Source organism: Punica granatum, chromosome 6 (assembly GCF_007655135.1).
Source record: "Punica granatum isolate Tunisia-2019 chromosome 6, ASM765513v2, whole genome shotgun sequence".
Taxonomy (NCBI): domain Eukaryota; kingdom Viridiplantae; phylum Streptophyta; class Magnoliopsida; order Myrtales; family Lythraceae; genus Punica; species Punica granatum.
In genome coordinates, this window is record NC_045132.1 from 14083122 (window position 1) to 14096690 (window position 13569).

General features: G+C 41.4%; 2 protein-coding genes across 2 annotated transcripts; both read left to right on the top strand.

The window, feature by feature from the left end:
* The first annotated feature begins 227 nt into the window (after positions 1–227).
* Positions 228–2263, top strand: LOC116211322 (NF-kappa-B-activating protein). Its single transcript, XM_031545649.1, has one exon. It carries the CDS (start codon positions 321–323, stop codon positions 1953–1955), a length of 1635 nt encoding a protein of 544 aa, XP_031401509.1. The 5' UTR covers positions 228–320; the 3' UTR covers positions 1956–2263.
* Positions 2264–5257: 2994 nt separating this feature from the next.
* Positions 5258–11531, top strand: LOC116211489 (lysine-specific demethylase JMJ25-like). Its single transcript, XM_031545908.1, has 13 exons — positions 5258–6575; positions 6698–6807; positions 7413–7512; positions 7608–7749; positions 7836–7899; positions 7975–8731; positions 8996–9325; positions 9427–9720; positions 9804–9876; positions 9970–10055; positions 10448–10567; positions 10796–10866; positions 11045–11531. The coding sequence occupies exons 1-13, from the start codon at positions 5553–5555 to the stop codon at positions 11145–11147; spliced, it is 3273 nt and encodes a 1090-aa protein (XP_031401768.1). The 5' UTR covers positions 5258–5552; the 3' UTR covers positions 11148–11531.
* Positions 11532–13569: the final 2038 nt, after the last annotated feature.

The following is a 13569-nucleotide window of genomic DNA, read 5'->3' on the forward strand; positions in this document are numbered from 1 at the left end:
TTTGCTCACAATTTACAGCGATAAATTTATCAGGTTTTTTGCATCATATATATTGATTTTATCTTCAATTGATTATAAAAAAAAATTGATAAAAAGTTACCACGGAGGAATACGCTCCGGTGATCCCAAGAGAAATTGAATCCGGATTTCGAATCGAATCAAACTTGATGCCCATTATCCACTGAGCCAAATCGTTGGGTTGATTCTGTGGGTACTTGATAATAATAAGGCGACCGCCCAAAATGCACGGGGCACCCCCCAAGTATATAAGACGATAGGCCGCCACGCGATTTGGCCTGTTCTCCATTTCAATCTCAGCCATGGGCAGACTTGAATCAGCCATTGAGATTCCCGATGATCGGAGTCGCTTCTACTCCGATAACGGCCACTACAGCCCCCGCCGTGATGGCTCCCCGGACTACCGTCGCCGTACTAGCCGCCGTAGCCCCTCTTATGAGTCCTATGGTCGCCAGAGCAACCGCCGTGAAGTCGATTACGCCCGCGACAGCCGCAGCCGCAGCCCTTCATATGATCGATATGAAAACCGCGCCTACCGCCGGGATAGATCCGATTCCCCTGATAGAAGAAGCGCTCGGTCCAGGGAAACCCTAGATCATTCTCTTCCCAGAAGGTTCGGCAGGAAGCGGCCGCATCTCGATCGGGGCAACGGGAGGTTGTCGGAATCGGAGTCCGATGAGGAATTGAAGGGGCTGAGCACCGAGGAGTACAGGAGATTGAAGAGGCAGAAGATGAGGAAAGCCCTGAAGTTTTGCATCTGGAACTGCACGCCCAGCCCTCCAAGACGAGGGGAGGAGGAGGCCGAGGAGAAAGCGGAGGAAATCGATGAGAGGTATGGAGAAGATTTGGAGAAAAGTGAATCAAGTGACAGGGAGAGGCAGAATGGGAAGAAGAAGGATAGGAGTGAGTCTGAGAGTCAAGGCAGTGAGTCTGAGAGTGAGTCCGAGTCGGTATCTGATGAATCTGAGTCGGATAATTCGCGTTCTAGGAAGAAGAGGAAAAAGAAGACGAGTAGGAGCTCGAGATCGAAGAGGAGGAGCATGAGTGAGTCCGAGAGTGGAACTGATAATGATATGGATGATCGGAAGAAGGGGAAATCTTCTAGTTCGAAAAAGCAGCGGAGGAAAGCTGCTGAAACTGAGAGCGAGTCGGAGAGTGAAACTGACAGCGAGTCATATAGGAAGAAATCGAGGAAGAGAAGTAGCAGGCGGCACAAGAGCAGTAGGAGGAGGAGAAAGAGTCAGTACAGCGATTCGGAGGCTCGTGAGAGTGAGGATGGTGAACCCGAAAAAAAGGGGAAGAGCTCATCGAGATCTCGGTCAAGAAGGGAGAGAAAGAAGAAGAAGCAGACCAAGGGGGAGAGCGAGAGCGAGAGCTTGAGGGAAGAAAGTGAGAAGTCAGAGTCTGAGGGTGAAGAGAAGATTAAGGAGACTGAGGCTATGATGGCCGAAAGCAATGCAGAGGCACTCCTGTTGAAGGAGCTGATCGAGTCCCAGAAGAAGCCTGCTTTAGATATCGAGCCTATGGTAGGCCCAGCTCCGCTGCCGCGAGCAGAAGGGCACATTAGCTATGGTGGAGCTCTTCGTCCTGGTGAAGGTGATGCAATTGCACAGTATGTCCAGCAGGGGAAGCGTATTCCCCGAAGAGGAGAAGTGGGTCTCTCTGCTGAGGAGATTCAGAAGTTTGAGGGTCTTGGGTATGTGATGAGTGGTAGCAGGCACCAGAGAATGAATGCGATCCGTATTAGGAAGGAAAACCAGGTTTACAGTGCTGAGGACAAGCGGGCTTTGGCAATGTTTAACTACGAGGAGAAGGCAAAGCGGGAGCATAAGGTTATGGCCGATCTGCAGCGGCTTGTGCAGCGTCACATTGGTCAGGATGTAGGTCCCACTCACGATCCTTTTGGTGCAAAAGGTGGCGATGTTGCTGATGCTTAGCAGATATGTATGTTCTACACCTGGGTTCTGTCTTATGCTTATGTTCTTGTGGGAAATAGGTTTACCTAAAAGTACTGTATCCTCTTTTTTCAATGGCTTAAGCAGCACTAGCTTTGAGTCTGATGTTAAGGATGTTGTTTCTCGTACTTTGCTTTTATTAGATCTTTTATAATCCAGAAAGGTTCTAGAGTGGTTGTAAAATGATTGTGGAATTGCAAATTGCTTGATAATCATACTTACTGATGTCTGGGTAAGTGATTGGTTCATCCATCCAAGTTTATGTTATTGACAATTGCAGAACTGTTAAACTTGTGTTTTTAGTTGACGAAGTTTGGAATTACATTTATTGTTATTACCTTACATGATACATTAGTGGGAAAGCATGCTTAGACTTGATTCACCCCTTTACTTGGAGGGTTTCTGGTGAGGTGAGTTTTTTTGTAATATGCAGACCTAAGCCATTTTCTGATCATGGCCCGCAAGTGAGGTAGGCCTTGATTCGCTTGTGATGAAAAAGATTGTCCATGTGTTCATGTGTATCATTTGTGGACATGTTAGTGGAATCGATTTTCCAAGATCCGGTGTGTGCTCTTTTATCCTCACTGCATAAGTAGACTGGCTTTGATTCCGATGTAAGATTGTTTCTCTTGCTTCCCTTGTTTTGCTTTATATATCTAGAAAGGTTCTAGAAATTTGGTAAAAAGGATTATGAAATTGCAAATTGCTTGGTAATCGATGCTGACTGATGTCTGAAGAATGATTAGTTCATCCATTATATAAGTTGTAAGTTATCCACGATATTGCACAGACCTGTTCACCTTGTATTCTTTGTTACGGAGTACAGATTTGTAATTAGCTGCCTTGCATGAAATGGTTAGTGGGAAAGTGTGTTTGGACTTGATTGCACCCATTTACTTCAAGTGATTGCTGGTGAGGTGAGTTTTTGTTATTTGTGTAGACCTAGAGCCCTCTTCTGATCAGGCAAGTGAGGTAGGTCTTGACAAGCTTGGGGTGAAAAATATTGTTTGTATGTTTAATGCATTGTTCATGGACATGTTTGTGGAATTGATTTGCCTGTACAAGATTGCTGATGGGGTATTTATCACTCCATGAGAGAGAGAGAGGAGAAGATGGCTGATGGGATATGCATTTGACTTACTATTGGAAATTATAACATATTTACGGAGTTATGCAGTAAAACGGCTTATGGAAGTGCTAGTTTGAATTGAGGACACAAAACAACTGATAACCATTTAGTCCAAAAGTAGGAAATTTGTAAGAATGTGTGACTTGGATAGTTTAGGTATTGCTTCTGTTTGGTCAGCATCACGATGAACTTTGATTTTATGAAGCAGAATGGATATATATATATATATATATATATATATATATATAATCAAATCTACTGGAGAAATTGATGGAATTTATGTGAACTTTTCATACTGGATGGAAATCCAAACGCAAAAAATTTCATCTACTTTAGCTAAGCGCCCTAGTATGGATGCTGAATGTTTTAATGATAAACCTCTTAAAAGATGGTTTACCTGCTTAGACAGAGACCCTGTCATCTACATATTCAAATTAACACGGATGATGCTCCTGGCAAAGCTGTCTCCTGGATTGTGACTTGAATGCCGTGGAAGACGTCGGGATACCTCGTCATTAGAGCTTCTAAGCAAGTAGGATTCGCATATAGGATTTGGTTTTTTTTTTGCCTTTTTTTTGGTCCTGAGAATTGAACTATATATAGAAGGTTTGCTTTATGAAACTGTTCAAATATATATTATTAACGTTAATGGGTTATCAAAGTCGGGGTACCTTGTCATTAGGGCTTCTCACCATCTCTCTCTTTTTTGGTTGAATCTTTCTAATGTAGTGGATTGTTTTTTAGGCGATTCAGTACTTGTGACCGGCAGAGTATTATCTTTTAATAGACCTATCACGTTAATTCGAACCTAAATCAGTCAAGGTCATAGAGAGCCACGCAGCCTGTTGTGATTAACCTATTATTAGTTATGATCTTCAACTTATATACCTTAACTGTACATCTTTTTGGGCTTTGGTTCCATTCAATCCTCCGAGAAAGAAAGAGGAGAGCACACACTTCTAACATTATTTAATCGTTAAAAGATAAAAATTTCTTTAAAAAAAATTCAGTAAATGAAATTATTGTACGATAGGAGATATTTTGGAGATTCAAATATAATTCTTTTGTGTTGTTTATAAGGATTAGGAAATCAAATCTACAATATTTTCAGTAAGCAATATAAATTATTGTACGATAGGGGATACTTTGGAAATTTAAATATAGTAATTCTTTCGCTATTTACAAAGATTTGGAAATCAAATCTACACGCTATTGAAAATGTGGAATTCAATGGATTGTTTGGAAATGGTATTGAGTTTAATTCAAATCCATTCCAACTATGCATATATATATATATATATAATTGAATTATAATAATAAAGTAGATGAATAAAATAAAAAATAATGATTGTGTTGTTAAATTATAAAAAAATATAAAAAAGTAATGAATAGTCGAGAGAAATTAATGATTGTATTGTTGAATTGTGAAAAAAGTAATAAATAGTTGATAAAATTTAGTACTAAAAATTTAATTGAATGATTAAAAAATTAAAGAAAAATGAAAAATAAGAATTATATTATTAAATTAAAGATTAGTGGAGTCAAGTGGAGCAGATTGAAAAAAATTCCAAAACTAAACGGAGCACAATTTTCCCTCCTGATGAAAGTGTATATACTACGCTGATCGTGCTTTATATAATGCTCCCTCAGGGAAATTTCTCGCTCGTTCCTTGTTCGGTATCGGATGATAACGCAATGGAGTCGAAATCCGAAAAATGAATGTGGAACCATGTCGAAAATCCCTCCAAGCAAGGAATTTGTGACGTTAATCAAATCACACTGCAAGCAAAGCCAAAATCACAAAGAGAATACACAATTATGATTTGTTTGGTTTGTAAATGTGATTTTAAAATCATAATTTTAACATAATTCTACCCGCAATAAAATAAAATAACTAATACAAAATCAAAGAGTGAGTCTTATTTATATCACTTTTTTCACAACAAAATAAAATAATTAATACAAAGTAAAAGGATAAATTTCATTTATACTATTTTTTTTAAAATTAAAATTTAATTTTAAAATTTTATTTTGAAGCAAATCAATCTTAATCCGACAAGACGGGGCAATTTTCCTTTCCTTTGGGTTTGGTCAAAATTCAAGTTCTAATAGTAATCTAATGGCAAAGGAGCGGGCAAAAATGATCTTTTTCCCCCCAAAAACCTTAAAACCTCCGTACGACTCCATCTTTTCCCGTGGTCTCCGTACGGACGCCATTGCAGAGCAGAGAAGAGAAAGCCCAAAGAGCTTCTTCCCCACCTTTTTCCCGCCAAAAAGGGCATACGGAAGGTCGCCTCACACTCTCTCAGTGATAAAGCTTCACACCTTTCTGAGCTCTACCCACTTCCATTTCCTTCCATCCCATTTCATCCCTCTCTCTCTGTCTCTGCTTTTCCTCTGAAACAGATCGATCGAACCCTAAAACGAAAAAGGGGTTCCTTTCCAATCCCATGGCGAGGCGGACCCGTCAGCCGCAGTGGGAAAAGGAGGACGGTGAGGCCCAGCAGAATATCGGGACCCAGGTGGAGACGGAGGACGGGAAAGTGGCGGAGGTTCACCAGAACGCGGGATTGAAGGAGGAAGCGGCGTCGGAGAACAATGGCGGCCCCGCAGGGGATGCGGATCTGAACTTGATCAAGGCGAGGCTGAGGAAGACGGCTGATAAGAAGGTGAGCTACAATGAGGATGTGGTTTATGGAGAAGTCAAGGAGGGCAAGCCGGGCAAGAGGAAACGGGGACGGAAGCCGAAGCTAAAATCAGAGGCGGCGGCTAAAGAGGAGGAAGCAGGAGCTTTGGCTGGAGAAGTCGAGGAGGGCAAGCCGGGCAAGAGGAAACGGGGACGGAAGCCGAAGCTAAAATCAGAGGCGGCGGCTAAAGAGGAGGAAGCAGGAGCTTTGGCTGGAGAAGTCGAGGAGGGCAAGCCGGGCAAGAGGAAACGGGGACGAAAGCCGAAGCTGAAATCAGAGGCGGCGGCTAAGGAGGAGGAAGCAGGAGCTTTGGCTGGAGAAGTCGAGGAGGGCCAGCCGGGCAAGAGGAAACGGGGACGAAAGCCGAAGCTGAAATCAGAGGCGGCGGCTAAGGAGGAGGAAGCAGGAGCTTTGGCTGGAGAAGTCGAGGAGGGCCAGCCGGGCAAGAGGAAACGGGGACGAAAGCCGAAGCTGAAATCAGAGGCGGCGGCTAAGAAGGAGGAAGCAGGAGCTTTGGCTGGAGAAGTCGAGGAGGGCAAGCTGGGCAAGAGGAAACGGGGACGAAAGCCGAAGCTGAAATCAGAGGCGGCGGCTAAGGAGGAAGAAGCAGGAGCTTTGGCTGAGCAGCGGGTGGATGGTGGGGAGAAGAAGAAGATGAGGAAGCGCACGAGCAAGAGCAGCGAGGGGAACGGGGCCGCTGCTGTAAGTGAAGAGAGCGACAGTGGTGGTGGCAATGAGAATGGAGGCGAGGGCTTGACGGGTCGGTATGAGAAATGGGATCCCAAGGTAAACAATAGTTACCGTCTCTTCTAGATCATATCGTCTTTCCATTTCTGCTTATGGTTTGTTTTGCTCCTAAGTGGGTGTGAATGTGTCTTGTTGATGATGTTTGGTTGGTGGTAATGTAGTGGTACCACGGGAAAGGCCGGATGTGTCATCAATGCCAGCGGAGTGATAAAGAGCGCGTTGTCAAGTGCAAATGCGAGAAGAATTACTGTGTTCCGTGCGTCGTAACCTGGTGAGCTTTGTTTATTCTTTTTATCCTGACTAAGTAACCCGGTGAGATATATTTCTGTGGCACAGTATGATTTTTGGATTCGGTTTAGCTCCTGTTGGTGTTGGCACTTGAAAAGAGTTGATCTTTCAAATCCACATCCGACAACTGAGAACAACTGAAGGTTTCAATATGTAGAATATGAGAATTACTTGTGTTTCTGCAGCAGATGGATACATCCTGCGACTCAAACGAAATTGTAGTTGGGAACTGGATGTTCCTTGATTTTTGACTTTCGGAGAACTGAAATTAATGAAGAATCTTTTTTTTATTATGTGGAAGTTCTTCAGTTTTTGTTAGCTGAAGTCTTGCAAGAAGTTGGATCATGTGCTCTTGCCAGGAACTCTGCTGAAATCTTAGCGTGTTTTCACTTTTTCCCTATTGTGCCCCGGTTCAGTGTTCTGGGAACTAGTTTTAAAGATATGAAGTTTGGTTATTTTAATACTCGTTTGAGTTGTTTGGCTCAAGTTGTAAAGGGGCTCTTAAGAATCTACAATAGTTGATTGCATGTTATGGTTATCTCTGATGGTCTTGCACTTCGACATGGCTTCATCACTTTTTTCTTGCAGGTACCCTCATTTAAAGGAGGAGGACTTTGAGAAGCTTTGTCCATTTTGTCAAGGAAACTGCAATTGCAAAGGTTGCTTGCGCACAGATATATTATCAAAGGTGTGTATATTTTCTATTATATTATGTTTGAATTGGCTCATCTGCTAATTATGTAACACTCATTTCTCATGAAAAATGTCGGCTGTGAAATGCAGGATAATAAAAATCAGAAGCTGAATATCAACCAAGAAGAAACTCATCAACACTATAAATACGTGCTCCATTTACTACTGCCGTTCCTGAAACAGTTCAATGACGAGCAAATGCTGGAGAAGGACATAGAGGCAAAGAGACAAGGTTCTTCTAACTCCTTTCCTTAAATCACAGTATATATGATTTCATTCGCTCGTCTGCAGTCTACCTCTTTGCATTGGTTTTGGCAGGTCTTACACTTAATATGCTAAATATAAAACAGACCCAATGTGATCCAGACGAGCGTCTATACTGGTAAAGCACATCTTCTTCTTCTGATGCGCTATTTATTATGTTGTCTTTTGTCTAATTATGAGGCTATTTTTGCAGTGATAGCTGCAGAACATCTATTATTGATTACCACAGGAGCTGTCCAAACTGTTCATTTGATCTCTGCCTCACTTGTTGTCGTGAGATTCGCGATGGATGTCTGCAAGCTGGTTTAGAGGAGACACATGTGGACTACATTTGCAGAGGATTTAAGTATTGTCATGGCATAGAAAAGAAAGTGGAAGGGGTTGAATCAGGTGGAGAGCAGCCTAAGATTTCTACAAGAGCAACTAGTACTCCTGCAGCTGTGGAGTCTCATATTGAGTGGAAAGCCTTAGAAGATGGAAGAATTCCTTGCCCTCCAAAGGATATTGGTGGCTGTGGCAACAGCTTCCTAGAACTGGAGCGTATATTGGAGGAGAGTTTCATTTCATCTTTGGTAGAGAAAGCTGAAGAGGTCACCAACAAACACAGGCTTGAAGATTCAGTTCAGGCTATGAAAAGATGTCCGTGTCATGATTCAGTGGAGAGAGGCAAATTGGGACAGGACATTCTACGTAAGGCGGCATCTAGAGGTGATTCTGATGACAATTATTTGTATTGTCCGAGGGCTAGAGATGTCAAAGCTGAGGATTTATTCCATTTCCGATTCCACTGGATGCAAGGTGAGCCTGTGATCGTGAGTGATGTTCTTGAGATGACTTCTGGACTCAGCTGGGATCCTATGGTGATGTGGCGTGCGCTTCGTCAGATATCACATAAGAAGCACGGTGAACATAAGGAAGTGAAGGCACTTGATTGTCTGGATTGGTGCGAGGTTAGCCGGATTATTATTTCCGTGGCTTTATCTTTCCATCTCTTACATATCGTCCAGGAAATATTTCTTCCTAGTCAGTCATAAGCTTTGACTATTGCAGGTCTTAATTAATTGTTACCGATCTATTGTCGTTTTTTATTTGAGCCAGTCTGAAGAAATTTTTCTAGGCCCTATGTGCAAAGAATCTAGCCTCAGGAACAGTTGTATGTTATGCAATTTGTGGTGTATTTTATTCAGTAATACAAACTCTCTAATGATATACAGGGAGAGATCAATATACACCAGTTCTTTGCGGGATATACTAATGGCCGACTCGATACAGAAGGTTGGCCTCAGATCTTGAAATTAAAGGATTGGCCACCTTCTCATTTATTCCACGAGCGCCTCCCTCGTCATGGAGCTGAGTTTATCTCTTGCTTGCCGTTTAAAGAGTATACAAATCCCAACAATGGTCCTCTCAACATTTCTGTGAATTTGCCTGAGGATTCCCTGAAACCAGATATGGGGCCAAAAACATACATTGCATACGGAGTTGCTCCTGAGCTTGGGCGTGCAGATTCTGTTACCAAGCTTCATTGTGATATGTCTGATGCGGTATCTTCAAAACCCTGTTGAGTTCTTAACTGCCACAATACTGGGTACCGGATAGGATGAGCTGATGAACTTGTTATTGGATTTGATGGGGTCTTTTGCAGGTCAATGTTCTTACACATACCGCTGAGGTGAAACTAACAAGCGTACAGCTAGAGAAGATAGAAAAATTAAAAGAGAAGCATCGCAAGCAAGACCAGAGAGAGGGTGTGGAGATTAGCCATGACACAAATGGAAAAGCAGATGGTAGCTCACAGAATGATGTAGATGAGCTGGATTTTACCGAAGGAGGCGCAGTTTGGGATATTTACAGAAGAGAAGATGTCCCTAAGCTTCGGGATTATCTTAGAAAGCATTTTAGGGAGTTCAGGCACACTTATTGCTGCCAACTTCCTGAGGTTATATTATATCTACAAGAAGTTGATTTTTAGCTTAGTAATAATACTTTTGATTGTCTAATAATCGCCTCTTACGTGACTAGGTGATAGACCCAATACATGATCAGACCTTTTTTCTGTCCAAGGAGCACAAGAAGAAGCTAAAGGAGGAATTTGGTTGGTCCAACCACATTTTTATGGAGTTAATAATATTTGATTCATTAACTTGTTATTCTTCTTAATGACTACTGTGTTTGCTCTGCATTGCAGGAATAGAACCCTGGACATTCATTCAGAAACTTGGGGATGCAGTCTTTATTCCTGCTGGCTGTCCTCATCAAGTTCGGAATGTGAAGGTCAGTAAACTCATAATTGAAAAATTAAGCACATCTTCTCAACTGAAGTATCCCTGTTGGTTATATGGCAGAATGTGTGCATTAATTGACTACTTTGGATGCACTCTCTGTAAAGTAGCTCAGGCTGGCTCCTAGTTCTATAAGCCTACAGATGAAATTAAAAGTTGCAGGTTGGGTTTTATAAAGCAAGATCATGATTATCATTTACCAACATATTGATTTTAACTAAGAATGCAGAGCTCCACACGCTTAATCATGTGATAATTCTGCTCTCGTTCTGAAATGTAGTAAAGATAAATAGCTTAAGCTTTCCGTTTTTAGCATCCATGTAAATAAGTTCAGGTCGTGTAGGTGTTGTCCTGATAATTCTACATGGTATTCTGTTTGAACAGTCGTGCATCAAAGTGGCCCTTGACTTTGTTGCACCTGAGAATGTCGGCGAGTGTATCCGCTTGACTAAGGAGTTCCGCGTGCTCCCCAGAAATCACAGAGCAAAGGAGGACAAGTTGGAGGTCTGTTTTCCTTTCTCACTCTCTTAGTCTCTTCGTACTACAGGAGTTGGGATCTACTATGCATGCCCTTAGTACATAATTCACTCGTATGTTTTGTTGGAAACATATCCCGGAATCCAGGGATGATCATACATCTCATTTGGTTATTCTCTGGTTTAAACTATGTAGCAGGATTTGTCTCGTTAACTACATCAGTTTTCCCTGATGATGTTTTCGGTATATGAGCAGGTTAAGAAAATGATGGTTTATACTGTGAACAGCGTTGTAAATGCACTGGAGGGTAAGGGCGGCAAGGCTAGGTGAGGAAACTACCAACCTCTGTGTATCTTATTATGCCTGGATATTCTGATAATATGTTTGGATGTTTTGGTTTGCATACTCAATAATGTCATTTTATCAAAATTATGCTTTTAGTTAATTTAGTAAATCCTATCGGATGAAGGCAACTCCAATCTGATGGGTTCTGGTGACTTTCAGGCCTGCTGCAAACGGACGGACAAATGGGAAAGCTGTTGGCAAGAAAAGGAAGACTGTTGGCAGGAAAAGGAAAGCTGCTGGGGACACCTCTGCAGAAAGCTAAGACTAGGAATTACTTTCCACTTTGAGGACTGAATTGTCTTTTGTAGGCTACTTCTTAGGAGCTCGAATCTCATTTTGCTAACTACGGGCACTCGGACTCACTACATTGCTTAGAAGCTCGAATCTCATTTTGTGACCTCTTCAGTGTTTGGTTTGATGATATCTGCTGCACGTAGTAGATCTTTTGTAAAGACTTTGATGGTTAGGTTAAGGAGGAAGTTGAAGTGGCCATTTTGGGGATGTTTGATGGGTCACGGTGGCTTTGTAAATATTGACAATTCCACAAACCTTACATGTAGGTATGACATTATCTGCGGTTTGCATATCTTTCGGTAAGTTTTTGTATCACGTTTTGGCAATACTAGCCCAGTAGAATTTGTTGGAAGCATTGAACGATCCTTTTATTTCGATTAATGTCGCGAATCACATCTCTTTAGCTCAACCAAAGTTATTAAACTTTGGTAGTTGTGAAGCTCGGGACTGTTCCAGCCAACTGGCCAATCTCTTCCTGAATTCAGAATCCATATCAGGGAGGAAAAAACATACACAGGCCAGGATGATCTTCTCGAATGTAATGCAAAGCCTGTTTCCATCACGTCCTTGGACGATAATTGAGTCTGCCGACACTAATTTCTTCGCTTTTTCGAAGCTGCCAATCTGGAATCGTAATTTGTTTCAATCTCAAGAGATTGGCATATCACTTCAAGGAGATCCTCAAACATGAAAATGGAATTGGTCATGTTTTTTCCTTTACTTGTCCGGCAAGGTTCGGGTTCTCTGCATGAGATCTTTCACATAGTTGGGTGCATAACCTCATAAACAGCTACTGACTGTGCACAGGGAGCATATTATGGACTTGTGGGAAGTAAATTTGATTTGAAAACGTCCATGAGAGAATTTGGAAACAGCCTAGTGAATTGATAAGCAGTGCAACCAAGAACATGGACATTTTCACTGCTCGAAACCGGAAGTGAACACTTGTTCGTCCGAATAGCTTTTGTGAAGGTAGAAAACCAACCCGTGCCACGAATGAAGGACTATTATTGACAGGGTATCACTGATTCTCAATAACAATATGTTACATCGGAGCGAGAAAAATTCAACAGTAACAAACCTAGTTCGTTCTGTGTATTAGACTGATTCCCGATTTCTTTGTACTATGTGCAGCGCAAACTGAAGCATTTGATGTGCCAAATCATTTTCCATGATATGTCATATGTATCATGAACAAGCAATCTCCTCCATGACAGATCCCATAGACCATGGTCACCAGGTGCCATTCCACTCATTTAACAAAATTTTCATGGAAACACCGGATTAGTAATCTTGACATAGATCATTAACACAAGAACAAACTCAGTGCGCGAAATCATTCATTCATTCGGGAGAGAAAATCCCCCCCCCAAAAAAAAAATCCATTCTTTTTGATAAATAAAGTGAGTTTATTCATTAGAAATATCTAGAGAGCATCGTTCCGAGGGTAACCTTCATACAAAAAATGTGCATCTGAAAAAAACGGAGTCTGTTGATGAAAACTACCGAATCCATTGATGGATATGCAGCAGCAACTGTAAAAATTTGCTTAATTAATTACCATTATTTATTTTATCTTAATCGAATTAAAATTAATAAAAATTGAAAATTTCAAACTCTTATTTATTTATTTATTTTGTAATTTCTTTCTATAAGACCAGTTATGGCTATCCCAAGTCGAGGTTCCAGGTGCGACCCGGGGCTTCAATTTGAGATCATTGTAAGCAGGGTCAGCGTGTCTCGATGGGGCTAAATGGGTTGAACGTGATTTGTTTGCTTCATTTCACTCAGTTGAGCATGAATTTTGGGTGTCTTATATCTTTCGTCAAAAAGGTTCGGCCCCGATTCAAAATATTATGCCTCGAACCACCACAATAAGGATCACGACGAGGTGGCCTCAACCGAAGACAATATATCATATAGACTAAGGTAACGGGAACTTTCTTTTTCAGCCATATCTATGGAGCAGTCGACTCCTTTCTCCCAATGTCATCTTAGTTAATTTTCGGGTAAATTGCATTTAGTCAAAAGAGAACGTAGCGCAGTGACATACACCTAAATTAGAGGTCGCTGATTCGATATTTAGTGGGATTACTCGTACCCCTTTATTAATTATTTAGTATTTCTCTTTCATTGAATGTACTAGGTCATGTGCTTCTTTTGTAATAAAAAATTGCATTTAGAATCCTGTATTTTATCTGTTTTTCCCGGGGGGGTGGGGGTTCAAATATTTCCAATATGACAAATAAAACCACGTGATTTTGTATTATTCCCAAATCGAGGCACTTTCTTTTCCTTTTGATTTGGGGCTGAAAACTAAAAAATTGCAACCATAAGGTGAATTCTAAATTGGCAATTCGGCACATTCATTGGATCCAAGACAATTGTGC

Excerpts from the sequence above, each read along its gene's own strand:
- LOC116211489 (XM_031545908.1), top strand. The coding sequence starts at position 5,553 with ATGGCGAGGCGGACCCGTCAGCCGCAGTGGGAAAAGGAGGACGGTGAG. Across the intron at positions 7,900-7,974 it reads CCAGACGAGCGTCTATACTG|TGATAGCTGCAGAACATCTA; the intron begins GTAAAGCACATC and ends CTATTTTTGCAG. Across the intron at positions 8,732-8,995 it reads ATTGTCTGGATTGGTGCGAG|GGAGAGATCAATATACACCA; the intron begins GTTAGCCGGATT and ends AATGATATACAG.
- LOC116211322 (XM_031545649.1), top strand. The coding sequence starts at position 321 with ATGGGCAGACTTGAATCAGCCATTGAGATTCCCGATGATCGGAGTCGC.